Source organism: Nyctereutes procyonoides, unplaced genomic scaffold, assembly GCF_905146905.1.
Source record: "Nyctereutes procyonoides isolate TBG_1078 unplaced genomic scaffold, NYPRO_anot_genome, whole genome shotgun sequence".
NCBI lineage: Eukaryota > Metazoa > Chordata > Mammalia > Carnivora > Canidae > Nyctereutes > Nyctereutes procyonoides.
In genome coordinates this window covers 9,073,386-9,088,908 of record NW_026575133.1, presented here as the reverse complement: position 1 = coordinate 9,088,908, position 15,523 = coordinate 9,073,386, and the positions used below count along the sequence as shown (strand labels likewise).

Below are 15,523 nucleotides of genomic sequence, written 5' to 3'. Positions count from 1 at the left end.
TGACTATTCTGGGGGCGGCTGCTGGGATGACTGGGAGACGCTGGAATACAATCAGGACCGGGTTTGGGGAGAAAGGTCGAGCCAGGGGGGCTATTTCAGGGAGTCCTATTCACGGAGGAAATAGTAGATGGTCGTATTGCCAAGGAGGAAGAGTGAGGAGAGTCCCAAGGTCAAGGGCAGCCTTGAGGATGCTGAGGAAGTGGGGAGTTCCGGTGAATAGGAGAAAGAAGGCACATAAAGGGGGCTTGTGGACCAGGGCCCATGGACTTTAGATGGCCCACTGACATACTTTGTGTGGCTTCCATGGTTTTCAAAGAATTTTTGAAATAGCACCCAACATTGTAAAATTGAGGGATGTTGATAAAATCCAGATTTCTGGCTTCTCTTGGGGGAAAAAAAATAGATCATGCCATTCTCCACACACAGCACATGCCATGTGGTGGCTCTCCCCTTTAGAGAAAGCACGTGGGCCCCATTTGACCCCATGTGCATCACTTGGATCTGTAGCATCTGCAGCCTTGACCATTTACTATGGTCACCCCTCCCCTTCCCCACCCCTCTCCCCCACATTTGGTCTTACAACCCCTGCGTTCAGGAAGGGTGACTGAAAGCAGGTAACGGAAGGACCTCAGTGGCTGTGAGGGTGGCAGGTCTGAGGAAGGTGAACTTGGCTGGAGGCCAAGACAGAAATTCTGCTGAGTGGGAGGAGCGGGGTGAAAGGTAATGGGGGTGGCTGTAAGGACATGGAGAAGAGACACTGGGGGCTCAGAACCTCACCCTTCAACCCATTTCTCAATTATGCTTTGTTGGTTCTCTTCCTTCCTCTTTCCTCACTTCCTTTCTTTGCCTGCCCTCCATCTACCCAGGCTTGAGGCCCTAGGCCCCAGCCCCCTCCCCAGTGCTGCTCAGCCTTTCCCCTACCCCACCTCCTCCATTTGGGGTGCAGGCAAAGAGGAACCTCAGCAAGAGATGCCCTCACTGGGGCGTGGGCCAGGCTGCAAGGCCTTTCTCCTCTCCTGTAGGAGACTCCTGTCCTGAAAGGGTGGGAGCCATCTAGGATGAGTCTGTTTACACCCCACCCCCAGCCCTGAGGGGAAGAAAAAGGAGTTTGTGGAGACATGTCATCCCCGCAGTGGCCATCTCCTCCCTAATGCATGATAAATCAGCTCTGACTGGCATACTGGGTGCCTGCTGCATGTCCTGCCCGAAGCCTGGTGCCCTGGAGGAGGCGAGAGGACATTCAGCTTTGGGAACTTGCTAGAACTGTAGCCAAGAAGGCAGGGACTGGTGGGCAAAGTGACACAAGGGGGAGTGGGAAGGTGGCCTGAGCTGCAGGAGTTCTGAGATGGGCGAGGGAGGCCTGCCGGTGAGAGCCACAAACCCCTTCCTTACTCTGCATGTATTTTGTCCTCCCTGAGGAGGGGCCCCTGGGCTGGGCAGGGAAGCTTGTTTGACGCCAGGGCGCAGCATGGGCTGGGCTAGAAAGTGGCATGGAATCAGGGATCAGACAAGCCAGACCCCAGGAGAGCCTCACCAGGGCTTCAGACAGACTGCTTGCTCTCTTGCTCTCTTGCTCTCCGGGGCCCAAACTCCACCCCCAAGACAGACACAGGGTCAGACTCGTGCTGTGCATTCAATAGTCCTTTCCTACAGTAGTTTCCCGATGATCTGAGTGGTTGCCGCTGGCCTGGCCGTGATACCTGGGAGGTGGCAGGGCTCACTCATCCCTGGGAGGATGGAGGGAGCACTGAGGGAGGGGGACAGGCTCCCTGCAGACAGGGAATCTGAGAAGCCACACAGTGGGTCTTTCTGACCGTCAGTCTCTTCACAAGGTAGGATGTTGCAACTATGGAACTAATGTTCCGAGAATCGAATGACAAAATATACTGAGAGTGCTTAGCTTCATGCATACCATCTGTTGCAGGGCACCTGCCGCCACTTCTCTGGCCTGTCTGTCTCTCCATGTGGGATTCACCCCACCAGCCTGAACCACACCCTCCCCGCCCCACTCCTGCTCAGAGGAGTCTCCTCTTTAGGTCTCTTTAGTTTCCTCATCTGTAAAATGGGGCTTAGACGAGCATACACTAAGTTCTGACTTTCTTAAATTTGTGGCTTGGTTTCCCCCAAACAGTCCTGTACTTTGCCAGCTGGGACTGAGAAAGTCCAGCTCAAGACCAGGCACACAGCCCAAAATTAATGACAGCTCTGTCTTCTTTGGCCTCTTCTTCCTCAGAGGGTGCAGAGTCTCAGCAGTAGGAGAGGGACCCAAGAAACCCCCCAGGGTCTGGGCTACAGGTGGCTTCCCCTGCCATCAACCCACCTTCCTTTATTCTATTTATAAGGAAACCACTCAGCTGTTCCTTTTAGCTCTGACGATGACGCTAGGGCCGCTTGAGCTAATTGCATCTGACAAGCTGGGTGTGGGGGCAGAGCTCTGGCGAGCTGCAGGATTCTGGGCTGCAGGGGCACCGCAGGAGCCGCACCCTCCTCCTCCTGGAGGCCTGCCTGGCTTGGGCAGGGCTGGTTCTCAGACTTGAGTGGGTGCTGGAACTACCCACAGGGCTCCTTGCGACATAGGTGCTGGGCCCCAGCCCTGGGATTTCTGATCAGCAGGACTGGGATTGCATCTGAGCATTTGCATGTCTAAGTTCCCAGATGATCATGGTGCTACATTTTGAGAACCACTGTCCCAGGGGACTGCTGGCTGCTGAGAAATGGGTCCTGGGTGCCTCTGCTGCTGAGGCCACAGCCACCCAGCCCCGAGGTGGGGGGGTAGGTGGGTGACAGGTTAGAAGGGGTGTTGATGAACACGCGGGGCTGGACAACAGGCTCTCACTGCTCTCACCGATGTGGAGCCAAAAGCTAGCACAGCCACGTCTCTGCAGCAGGGGGGACACAGGGAAGGTCTACAGACAAGGAAGGGTCCCCAAAGAACAGAAATGAAACTCCCTCTGCATTTTCATAGCCTACTGCTCATGTGCCATTAACGCTCCCCAGCCCATTCAAGTCCTGTGAGGCCTTGGTGGCTGTCTGCCTCCACATAAGGGTTGTGGTGCTCTCCGTGCCTGGGATCAGGCTGGGCTCATGGTCCTTGTGCATAGTAGGTGCTCTGAAAACACAGCAGGGTGGAAAGTACGTGGACTTTCTGGGTGGAAACAGAACAGACAGTATCTCAACCCAGCTGTGCCTTTTCTAGTCGTGTGCTAGAGAATTGCTTCGTCTCTTGGGTTTGGTTAACAGGTTTGTGAAACAGGGATACCACCTACCACTTGGAAGGGGGTCACAGTGTACCCAGCACAGCCTAGTGAGGGTTTGATAAACAGAAACAAATCTCTACTAGACAACTCCTAGTGGCATTCACTGGATTAAGCTCTGATTGGGGTGCTGGAGGGCTCTGGGGGATGCAGGAGTGATTGACCCCAGGGGATAGGGAGGGTCTGAGGCTTCTGGCCAGGCACAGAATAAGGGTCTGAGAAAACCAATGGTCCAGGCTGACCTGACCATCTGCAGCCCTCTGCCCCAGCCCCTGCTGCCTCATGACCCTGGCTCTTTGCCAGGCTAAGTTTAGCTGTGACCTGCATGGGCCACCACACTCTGTGGACAGGAGCGGGGGTGGAGAGGAACTCAGCAGGTTTCCTGCTGCCTTCCTGGCAAGCAGACAGACAAAAACCTGAGGAGTGACCCAAGTTAATTTTCAAGTCAAACCCAACTGGATGCTCAGGCCACGTGTATGGGGCAGCCTCATGGGGTGAGAGCCTTGGGCCAACACAGAAGTGGACAATTTGAGAGGAAAGGGGCTCTTTGGGAAGGGGTGTGTGTGTGTATACATGTATGTGTATCCACAGTTTGGGGAGAGGCTCCCAGATACCTGCCTGTCCCTGTGGTCTCCAATAAAAGTCACACCACTCTGGTTCCTTCTCCTTATTCTTCTGGCCCTGTGGCCCCCAGGGGAGTGTTCCCTGTGGCTTGGTTTGGGGAGGGGAAGTAGAGGTTCCAACTTTGCCCCATCTAGTGAGCACTGAGCAGCCACAGCCTGTTACCCACCCCTTAGGGTGCCGTAGGCAGAGCCTGCCTGCCCAGATGTTAAAAGGAGCAAAATGACAACTGGGATCTCATCTGATCCCTGGGAGGGAGTTGACGTGAGTCAGACTCTACCTCCAAGAGGATCCAAGGCTCCAAAGGCTTCTCCCCTTTGCTGGGGGGCAGGGTGGGCAGAGTGACATGCCAAGGGACAGCTATGCTAGAGGAGCATTTTGTGCTTTCAAAGCACTTTTGAGCGTGCTTTCCTCCTCACCCCTTAGCACTTGGCAGGGCTGGGGTGCTTAGCAGGTGAGAAAACAGAGGCCCGTGGAAGCCTAGAGGGAAGGAGCTAATGTAGGGCATCTACTCTGTGCTAGGCACTGTGCCAAGCACCTGAACTGGATTATCTCCCTTAACTCAGCCTTCCTGGGAAGGAGGATCTTCTCTTAGCTCCATCTCAAAGGTAAAGCAGTGGTGCCATGAAGCAAGACCACTGGGCAAGGATAGAGTCATGTTTCAAACCCAGGCCTGTCTGTTTCTATAGCCCAGGCTCCTTCCACTTTGCTACCTCATCTCCCTCATGCTCGGGTGGGTCTTGTAACCCTACTCCTGTCAGTGTTACTGTGGGCTGCTTGCCTCCTGCCAGGGTACCTGGTAGGGGCATCTGCATGGCCCATCAGGAAACTGTACAGGCAGGGCCCTTGCGTTTCCCCATCCCATCTCCGAGACCCTTTTATAAACTTGCTCAGGGGCAAGGATTTCGCTAAGGGCTTTATATGCATGATCTTGTTCATGCTTTCCAACATCATCTTCCATTTCACAGATGAATAGACTGAGAGTCTAAGAAGTTAGGTGGTTTGTCCAAGGTCACAGAGCTAGTACGTGCCAAGAATCCAAAATCCATCCTCCTAACCCCTTCCATATAGAGTCGATGGCTCCATTTGGTCTGGAGCTCTGAACCTTGCCTGTCCCAGTGCAAGGAGGCCATTACAGCCGTTGAACAAGGCACGAGGATGCACACAGGTAGCCCCGTGGAAGCTGTTGGGGAAAGAGGAGGCTTGACGATGGCACCACTACCCAATTGCTGGCATCCTACCCTGAGTTGGCGTGGAGACCAACCTCCTGGGTCAGGGACCACCACACTACTACTGTGACCTGTCAGGGTCTGCTGTGCCCAAAGGGGACTGCCTATAGTACAGAGGCCCTCAAGGGCCTCAAAACCTCCAAATTCTCTCCCAGCTGGCTGCTGCCTGGTGCTGTGCTTATTAGCACTGCACACCTTTATCTTAAAGCCCTGATCCACATTCGTAAGCCAGCCTCGTGGCTTTGCCTTGGACCACCCTGGCAAAACTTTCCATTGATGTTTCTCTTGTGTGGAAACCAGGGCTGACCTGTTTCTGCAATTATCCAGCAAGCCACTCCTTGTCTTAGGGAAGAAAAGCTGGCTAGCTTCCCCCTGGACTTTTTCCTCACCCCACACCCCTTCCGATCTGACTTCCTGCACTTTCTCCTGTCCTCCCTCTCCTCTTCAAGTCCACCTCTGGGGCCTGAATATGTGTGCACGCTGAATTCTGCTACCGCTGGATCCCGCTTCTGGTTCCTGTTAGTTGTCCAGCTATGTGTGGGATAGAATCACATCTGAGAAGCAGGCTTTACCCACCTGTGGCAACCTGGGTCGTGTACATCCTGGCACTGCTGGCTAGGACCTGCAGAGCTGTCTTCACCTGATGACACACACCTGTTCTTGGCACCATTAGGGTAAGAACCAAAACAAGTGGTTGGAAGGGTGTAAATGCAAGGTTAGGGAATGGGGCTCAAGCAATGTGGAGAAGCGCGTGTTGGCATATGAGGCTGGGGGGTGGCCAGGGGAACCTTCTGTGTCTTTTGTAGTCCAACAACAACCTCATTTGGCCATTTGCTCTCCTAGAGGAGGTCCCAGGCAGAAAGGGGGCAGGGCAAAGCATGGGAAAGGCCCATTGTTACTTGGCAAGGTTCCCCTCTGGGAGAGGAGAGGGTATAATGTGAGGCTTACCCCATAAGACTGTGCCTCTCAAACTTTAATGGGGATGATATTAAAATGCAGATTCCGGTTCAACAGACCCAGGATGAAGCCCCAGGTTCAGCGTATCTAAAAAACTCCCAGGATTATAAGGGGTGGCTTGAGATCTAAAAATCCATTTGTCCTGGAGGAATGGCATGTGGAGACACAATTTTAAGAAGTGAGATTTAAGTTTAGACGACTCATGAGAGGAAAGGAAATCCAATGACTCAGTCACTCTGGTTATATCCAAGATTGCTCTGGGGAGAGACCTGGGAAAAGTCCAGGAGGTCAGTGTCTGAATTTGGATGAGGCCTTATAGATCAGAAGGAGAGGTGTGCAGTGGGGGAAGACAAGGACCCAAAACTGGTTCAAAAACACTTGCCATTCAACAAATGTGTGCTGTGTACGCAGTTTGCGTAGGTCACCACATCCCTCAATACTGCGCCCTGTGGTTACTACATATAGCTTTCCTCCTGTCCATTAAGGAAAATGGGTCTCAGAGAGGTGTGTTAACATGTCCAAGGGCACACAGCTAATCAGTGACAGAGCTGGCCTTGGAACTCAGCCTTCTTATTCTTAACCACTAGGTTTTATTGCCTCGAGCAAAGTCACATTCGCTACGGCATTCACTGGGGGGAGGTGGGTTGAAGTGATAGGAAAACAGCTCAACTGACTTAAAGCAAAGCAACTATGGACTTACATGACTTTATGAGTCCAGAGGCAGCAGCTTCAGGCATAGCTGGATCCAAGGAGTCTGCTTGTATCTATGTTGGCATCCCTCTCAAGCAGACCCCCCTTTGCGGGAGCTGGAGAGCCATGAGCCGCGATGATCCTGCTCCCTGGCAAACCTAGGCCCCAGGGCCGTCTTTCTCCCCATGGGCCCCAGCACATCCTATCTCTCTGTGTCTCTCACATTGGCCGGAGTGAGGTCCTATGCTCCTCCCTGAATCCACACTGTGGAGTCAGGGGTGTGGAATAGTTTGGGCCTGGGTTATATGTTCACCCCTGAGGCTGGAGTTGGAGTTATCCCCACCCGATCATGGACAGGGACCACTGAAAAGAGTTGGCTCCTGGCCAAAGTGGGTTGTGCCTCCAGAAACAGGACAGCTTCCATGGGTTGCTCAGCCAGGATTGCTGGTGTGTGACTTTGTAGTTCCCTCTTCCAAGGCTGCGCTGAGACACAGCAGTGGGGGAGGAGGTGGGACTGCAGGCTGAGCGGGAGAAGACCTGCAAGACAGTCACCGACGCAGTGGGACAGAGCTTGGTGTGACGGTCCGGGGAGGAAGTGGCACGGAGGGAAGCTCGGTGTGACCACTGATCTGTCTCTCTGTGTGGCAGGAAAGTTCCAGCCATGGCTCTGGAGCTCTTCCGGGTGTGTCTGGTGGTGGTGACAGCCATCATCAACCACCCACTGCTGTTCCCCCGGGAGAATGCCACAGTGCCCGAGAACGAGGAGGAGATCATCCGCAAGATGCAGGCGCACCAGGAGAAGCTGCAGCTGGAGCAGCTCCGCCTGGAGGAGGAGGTGGCCCGGCTGGCAGCTGAGAAGGAGGCCCTGGAGCACGTGGCAGAGGAAGGGCAGCAGCAGAATGAGAATCGCACAGCCTGGGACCTGTGGAGCACCCTCTGCATGATCCTCTTCCTGGTGATCGAGGTGTGGCGGCAGGACCACCAGGACGGGCCTTCCCCGGAGTGCCTGGGCGGGGACGAGGACGAGCTGCCCGGCCTGGAGGGCGCCCCGCTCCGGGGCCTCACCCTGCCCAACAAGGCCACCCTCCACCACTTTTATGAGCATTGCATCCGGGGCGCCACGGCCGACGCGGCCCGCACCCGGGAGTTCGTGGAAGGCTTCGTGGATGACTTGCTGGAAGCCCTGAGGAGCCTCTGCAACCGGGACACGGACATGGAGCTGGAGGACTTCATCGGCGTGGACAGCATGTACGAGAACTGGCAGGTGGACAGGCCGCTGCTGTGCGACCTCTTTGTGCCCTTCATGCCCCCCGAGCCCTACCACTTCCGCCCGGAGCTCTGCTGCTCCCGCCGCTCGGTGCCCTTGGGCCTCCAGGGCTACGGCCAGATCAAGGTGGTCAGGGCCGATGAGGGTGCGCTGGGCTGCATCTGCGGCAAGACCACGCTCGGGGACGACATGCTGTGTCTCCTCCACGGCAGGAGCAGCGTGGCGCGGCCCGGCGGCGAGCTGGAGAGCCTGCTGTGCGCCGCAGACTCCCCGTACCTGGACGCGATGCGGGTCATGAAGTGGTTCCAGAGGGCCCTCACCCGGGCCTGGCACCGCATCGCCCACAAGTACGAGTTCGACCTGGCCTTTGGTCAGCTGGACCGCCCCGGCTCCCTGAAGATCAGGTTCCGCTCGGGGAAGTTTATGCCCTTCAACCTGATTCCTGTGATCCAGTGTGACGACTCGGACCTGTACTTTGTCTCCCACCTTCCCAGGGAGCCCTCGGGGGAGGCCCCGGCGTCCAGCACTGACTGGCTCCTGTCCTTCGCCGTCTACGAGCGGCACTTCCTCAGGGTGACCTCGAAGGCCCTGCCTGAGGGCGCCTGCCACCTCAGCTGCCTGCAGATCGCCTCCTTCCTGCTCTCCAAGCAGAGCCGCCTGACCGGCGCCAGCGGGCTCGGCAGCTACCACCTGAAGACGGCCCTGCTGCACCTCCTGCTCCGCCGCCGGCCGGCCGACTGGAAGGCCGGGCAGCTGGACGCTCGCCTGCGGGAGCTGCTCCGCTTCCTGGAGAAGAGCCTGCTGGAGAAGAAGCTCCATCACTTTTTCATTGGCAACCACAAGGTGCCCGACGGCATGGGACTCCCGGAGGCCGTTCGCCGGGCCGAGCCTCTCAACCTCTTCAGGCCCTTCGTCCTGCAGCGAAGTCTCTACCGCAAGACGGTGGACTCCTTCTATGAGATGCTGAAGAACGCGCCGGTGCTCATCAGCGAGTATTCCCTGCACATCCCCTCAGACCACGCCGGCCTGCCCCACAAAGCTGCGGTCTCGTAGAGCGGCCGGGACCCAGAGGGCCAGGGCGCGGGGCATCCCACGTGTCCACACCTCCGGGGGCATCTGCAGGCCCTGGCCCAGGACGATGGTGGGCTCTGTCGGGCGCCATGGCCCAGCCCACCAAAGAAGCCAGGCCCTGCGGCACGGAGGAAACAGAACCCCAAGCCGGAAGCTGCTTTGCCCTCGTGCCGCCGGGGCCTACCGATGAGGCTATTGTCTGGGTCTGGTTGATCCTTTGCAGCTTACTTTTGGATCACCCCATATGGCCAAGGTGACAACTGAAATACTCTCTGGTCACTGAGGTAAAGGCAGCACAAACATCGACTTGGGTGTGACTTTTACATTTACTTGAGTATCAACAGAGGGTCTCCAGGAGTGCTGATGGGGACACGTGTTGAGACCCCGCACCCTGAGGCTGTATCTACAGCCAAGACAGGATGGGGCAGTTTTGGGAGTTTGCAACCTTCCATCTCCAGCCTGCACAGGAGGGGCCCACCTGTGGCTGCCATTTTTTAAACTATTTGGAGAAAAGACATAGGAGAAGTCCAAGGCCCAGAGGGGCCAATGTCCTTGTTGCACAGAAGTGGGTACTTGGTGGCAGAGAGAAGTTTCGATCGGCCGCTTTTTTAGCTACGTGTCTCGCTCAAGGTGCGCCCCCTTCTCCCCACCCCTTCCCCCAGGGTGCTGTGCCCTGAGTGGCATTGGTGCCACATACCATCCTAGGGACAAGCTCCAACAGCTGGTCTCTGATCATCTGTGTGGTGGGGGAGGGCAGATACTGAAGATGGAAGCTGCAAGAGACACAGGGTGACTGGGGCAAAGGGTGGAACCTTGTGCCCAGGGTGCTGAGCTCTGCCTCTGATGCCCAGTTCAGAGAAAACAGCAGAGCTGAGAAATGAGGGATACCGTAGCCCTGAGTTTTCCTCAGCAAGATCCCAGTCCTAGAGCCGAGCATGCCTGGAGGCAAGAGGATACCCAGCTCCATCTATGGGCCCCAAGACCTGTTTGTTCCAGTGGGGCGCTCCCACCGCACAAGAACCCCCCCTTTCTGGATGAGCCTTGGCAGCCACACAGATGACCAAGACCCAGAGATACTTGGCTGCCTGGGAACATGCAAGGACAGCGCTGCCAACCCAGCCCCTGAGCCCCACAGAGGTTACCTGGTCACTGAGCAGGCACCAGAGCCAGCAGTGGGAGCGAGCCTATTTCCGGGCCTGTGTAGGGGGGGTTGGGAAGCCACTCCTCCCCCACCTGTGGCTTCACTGGCCCTTTGGGACTTTCTCTCATGACACTGCCTCATTACCCTTGCAGCAAGCCAAGAACGCCTGAACCAGCACTTGGGATCTGCTCTGGGGTTCAAGCTGGCCATGCCTACCAGACAGCATACCCAGTTCCACAGGGGTGTCAGGCTCTCCGTGAGGATCCTGTCCCTTCCCTAAGGGTGCTCTCACCTGGCCCCAGGGTTCTGGAAGATGGACGGTTTGCCTGACAGGGTTCACTGGCAGCAGGAGCCTCGGCTGTGATGGGGTGCTGAAGCCTGTAGGAACCATTCCACGTGAGCTGCAGTCAGACTGCGCTGTGTGTCCCCAGCACCACAGTGGCCCAGTGCTGCCAGGAAAGATTAAGCTCACATGACCCTCAACAGCAGCCCACACCCCCATTCAGTTGTGATGTGTTTCCAGAATCGGGGGGAATTTCCGTATTTATTATTGCCCGTGCCTTGCCTTTCCCCTTTCATCCTTATCTCGTTGTGCTTAGAGGAGACCCCCAGCCAGGAACCAGCCTCCAGAAGCTAAGACCGAACCTGAACCTCCCTCGGCTTCCCCTTGGCTTCCAGGGGAAAGTTCACTGAAAAACTACCTTCTGGCCCCTTGTTTATGCAGAGATGACAACTTAGCGGGACAGGGGGGATCTTTTTTGTACCAAAGCTGCTTCTGAAGCAGAAAGCAACAGGGCTCTCAGTGTTTCATGCTGCCTTATTTATATTAAAGGAAGAATTAAATTCTTGCAAGGAGTAGAAACTGGTCACAGTGTTTGTTTTAACTTCAGGAAGTCTGTGAGATTCCCAGGGCAGAGTTGGGGAGCAGGGAGGGTTTCCTGTTGATCAGCGGAAGCTTTCACTCCCTTCTGATTCTTGGGCTTTCAGGAAACTTAAAAAAAAATAACAAAATAGAACATTTCTAGCCCATCTCTGAAGCAGCCTGCAGAGTTCCAGAAGGGGAACGTGGTGGCTGCCTGCACCAGACCCGATTTCACAGAGCTCAAAGTGCAAACACTTGGGGACCTACAAGGAACACGCAGCTTGTGGTTTTTGAGGAAAGAGATTAGCTTTTAAGTGGAGGCTTTAGTACATGAGGGCATTTAATAGGCTTTCCCACAGAGGACACCCAGGCCTCTTTCTCTGAAGAAGCTCTCTCCTTTCCCAAGCATGCTTGACCTCTCTGGGCATCCGCTCACTGCTTGCTGCACCTCTTGACAACGCTGAAAGGAGTACAGCTATGAGGCCAAGACATCGAGTAGGTTGGGAAGGGCCAAAGGATGGAAACACACTGCTCACTGGTCCAAAGGAGAAGCCAGCTTAGAGCCTGCTTCTCCGGCTGTGGCCCCGCACTACGTGCCTGGGTATCACACGGGTGAAGGCTTCTGGCCACGCTGCAGACTTGAGTGAGTCTCTAAGAGTCCAACACAAGAATCTGCATTTTGCCAAGTTCCCCAGGTGATTCTGAAAGCCCAAGAACCGCTGCTACCTGGGCGGGGATGTTAAGGATTAGGCCCTGCCTGAGAGAGCTTCTGAAATATGGATAGGACCTGAGCAGGAAAAGTGTTCCAGCCAGAACCATGGAGCGAGGGTGGGAGAGCATGATAGGTGCAGGCAACGTTGAAGTAGCATCTGCTTTGTGCCAGCCGCCCTTCTATGTGCACTTTCGTATCTTAACTCATTTCATTCCCATGTCAACCCTATGATGTGGGTGCTGTTAAAATCCTCCCATTTTCCAGAGGAGGACGCTGAGGCACAGAAGGGTAAGCAGCAAAGCCAGGGCTGAACCCACACAGGGCTGGTGTATATGTGGACAGATAATGAGAAGTTTTAGCACATGAGTTTGAAGATGTTGGGGCTGATCACAGAAGAGCCTTCAAGGCAGAGCCAAGGTAAACCTGCACTTCATACAACAAGCCGTGGTGAACCATTGTTGATTTTTGAGTGAGACAGTAACTAGATTTACCCCAAACCTCAAAGTCCCTAGCTATGTGATCAGTGCTGTGTCAGGTGCTGCAGGGATTTATGGCCCACATCCAGGGTGGGGTCGGTGGCATCTGTGGCAGGGTCAGTGAATGTCCCGGAAGTTCTAAATGAAATCACCCCATAGGCTGTGATTCAGAACATTCTCATGCTCCACGTGGTCTCCATCTCATGGGATAGAGCTGGAATGTTGTTTGGTTTGGCTTGCAGACCGGGAGCAGAGAGGGCCAATGGCCACTTGCCTTGTCCCCACCCTACTTCACCCTCCTCTTGCCTTGCCCTGGGACCCCCACCCTGGGAAGGACATCTTTTTGAGTTAACTTTTCTCATTGCCATCCAAAAATAGCTTGTTTTTCTAATTAGTTACTTTCTCTATATATAAAAACAATAGACTCATAATAAAAAAATTCAACCAATGACAGAAAAATTAAGTAACAGACAAAAGCACCCACCCCTTACTTTTCCAGTCATTACCCAGCCAGAACCAAGATGAAGTCTCTTGTGTATCCTTCCAAAATTGTTCTGTGTATGTATCACATGTGTACATGCATCCCTTTCCCTTTTATATAAATTGCATCCTACCATCTAACTTTTCTTAGATACCATTTTTCAACATTTGGTTCTACCCTATTTTTCAAAATAGCTGCTTACTATCTCCCTGTATGCGCAGACATACCCTAATTGACCCAGCCTCTCCTACTGAGGGACAGTTACATGTCTCCACTTTTTTTGCTATTACAAACAACACACCAGTGAACATCTCAGGGCATAAAGTCTGCTTTGAAGTGATCCTCCCTCCTGGTCATTGCTATAATATGTACTCACCAACTTGGTACATATGGATTCACCACCAAGTATCTTACCGTATTTATTCCATCATTATGACTCCAAAGCGAGGAAAAGGCATTTTTAGCCAAGTACTGAACCACCCAGCTTGTGTTCTACCCTGGGTCAGGTGCTATGTGGGGAATAGAAGTGTAAGAAGAGGGATCTGTCCCCAAGGACATGAGTCTTTTGGGAAAGGCAAAACTGATGGCCCAAAAATAAGCCAGAGAACAGTAGAGAGTGTTAAGTCATTGAAAGTGAAATGATGTGGCTCTTAAGGCCCGCATGGCAAGAGAGAATTCGAGGACCCCCAGGTCAGCTTTGAGTTTGGGCTATAACAGTCTCAGCTCTCAGGAAAAGGTGAGGAGTCCTCCCAAAGAAAATCAGATCCACTTGATTGTTTTCCTGTCCCCAGATGGATGTGTTCTGTTCATTTGTGCTCAGGGCTACTTTGTTTCCTCCAGTACAATGTGGGGCCCCCGCTTTCCTAGTGTAAGTGGCATTTCTATTCCTTTAATGTTCCTCTGCAGCCCCACAAAGAAACCAGAAAATAAAGCTGTCAACAACAAACTCTCTTCCAGCAAGATGGAAGTGCATAAACCTCAGAGATGTTCGAAGACCTTTCTTCTTTTCTTGCTGGGAAAAGGTAGGTCTTTAAAGTGCCAAATGAAATTTGCAGGACAGGGGTGGGGTCGGAGGTTGGGAAGAATGTGCTCCCATCCGTTACTTTAAAACCCACTGATGAGTGATCTTGTAGGTCTTTCTTAGGGTAACTTTATTTCAAATAAAATAGAAACAAAGCTAAGACCCACTTCCCACCACTTCTCACTAGCCTCCCTTGGGCCTGTCTTCCCACCTGGCCAGAGATGACTCACACAGCCCCCAAGGCCTCACTATTATTTCTGAAGAGTAGACTGGATTATGTTGGACCAGTCTCTCGGGATGGTGGTTGGACCTCCAGTGGCTGATGGTTGTCTGGGGTCTCCTCCAAAAAATCATGGCTAGTGTTGAATCAGCCAAGGACAATGAGTCAGCCTATACATACCCCCTCACCCCAGGAATCTGGGCTAACCAAGATGACAGCAGAGACCTTAACTAGAGCCAGATGCAGGGCCAAGGAGGTTGGTGGCAATCTGCCCTCTTGATATCCCAGGCTTTGTCCAGGCCAATTCCTAGAAGCCCTCTCCGCACATTTTTGTCTTCCTTGCAACATTTTATAATCTGACTAGCCAAGGGAGCTACTGAAGCCCCACCCATCCAGTACCAGACTTCAAGCAGCACTATCGCTCAGCCTCAACATTCCATGACCCAGGAAGAGACAAGGAAGTGTGGACCTCTGCCCTATCTCCATGTACCCACTCAAAATGGAGCCCCATGTGTGAGGCACTGCCCACTAGATACCCAATTTCTCCCATGACAAAGCCATACAAAGAGCAGAGAGTCAGACTCCAGACCATATAAGAAGTACCACAGGCGCTAAGAGCCTGGGCTCTGTGTTCAGATCCCAGCTGTGCCATGTCCTAGCTCAGCAAGTCTCATAATTTCTATGAGCCTAGGTTTTGCTTCAGTTTCTTCTAGAAGATGGGTACTGTTCACTTCATAGAGCCATTGGGAAGATTGAGTAAAATGGTCACAAATGAAGCACTTAGCTTGGGACTTGTACAATAAAAGCTTACAAATGCTCTTTCCATCCTGTCTCGATGCTAGGGAGCTAGCTGACTCTTGATTTTTCAGCCACACCCTCGAGTGAGGCCCTCTGCTACCGACCAGGAAGCAGGCCAGCCAGGGGCCCCTATCTACAAGGGGATTCTTGCAGTGCTGGGTCCTTGGGAAGAAGTGACAAGACACAGTATTGCTCCTGGGGCGCCTGTATGTTCCCCGCAGCACTCAAGCTGCCTAACAATTGTGCAGGCCTTCGGTCATTTCAAATCCCTCCTACTTAAACACACTTCAAGAGACGGAGTAGCCGGATTCTGAGTACTTCTCCACAACACGGGAAACGGTATTTATTTTACCTTCCTCAATAGTGTAGCAAGATCCGGGGACTCGGTGATCAGCTAGCCTTGGAGAGCTAGGAAAGGGAGGAGGAGACAAAAGTCCCGGCTTCCAAGGGCTCACAGGTCATTTGAAATTAAACCCACCTGCATGGAACCAGAAAACACTCCGAAACATGGATCACTTTGTTCCACAAAGTGATGGGAGAATGGACACAGGTCAAGTTTGATCTTTTGCAGAAGTCTCACCATGATAACAGGGTTGCCTGCCACTCACTGGGCATTTACCCGGCAGGTGCTGAGCCCTTTCATGGATGGTCTCATCATTCTTCAACAACCCTATGAAATAGACACTTCATGGTCCCATTTTACAGATAAAATGATGCTCAGAG

The 15,523-nt window shown here is 53.6% G+C and overlaps 1 protein-coding gene across 13 annotated transcripts in view; it reads left to right on the top strand.

Annotated features, from left to right (window-relative positions):
- ITPRIP (inositol 1,4,5-trisphosphate receptor interacting protein) overlaps positions 1–15,523 on the top strand; it is a 31,882-nt gene that overhangs the window by 13,052 nt on the left and 3,307 nt on the right. For 7 of the 13 annotated variants that reach the window (XR_008667074.1, XR_008667068.1, XR_008667067.1 and 4 more), the window contains 3 exons: positions 5,554–5,778; positions 7,400–12,221; positions 13,668–13,783. Coding sequence is in view for 1 of the 13 variants with exons in the window: in XM_055345717.1 (XP_055201692.1) it covers positions 7,413–9,071 (1,659 nt within the window). In the remaining 12 variants the exon portion in view is untranslated. The other 6 variants (XR_008667075.1, XR_008667073.1, XR_008667066.1 and 3 more) reach the window with 3 other exon arrangements.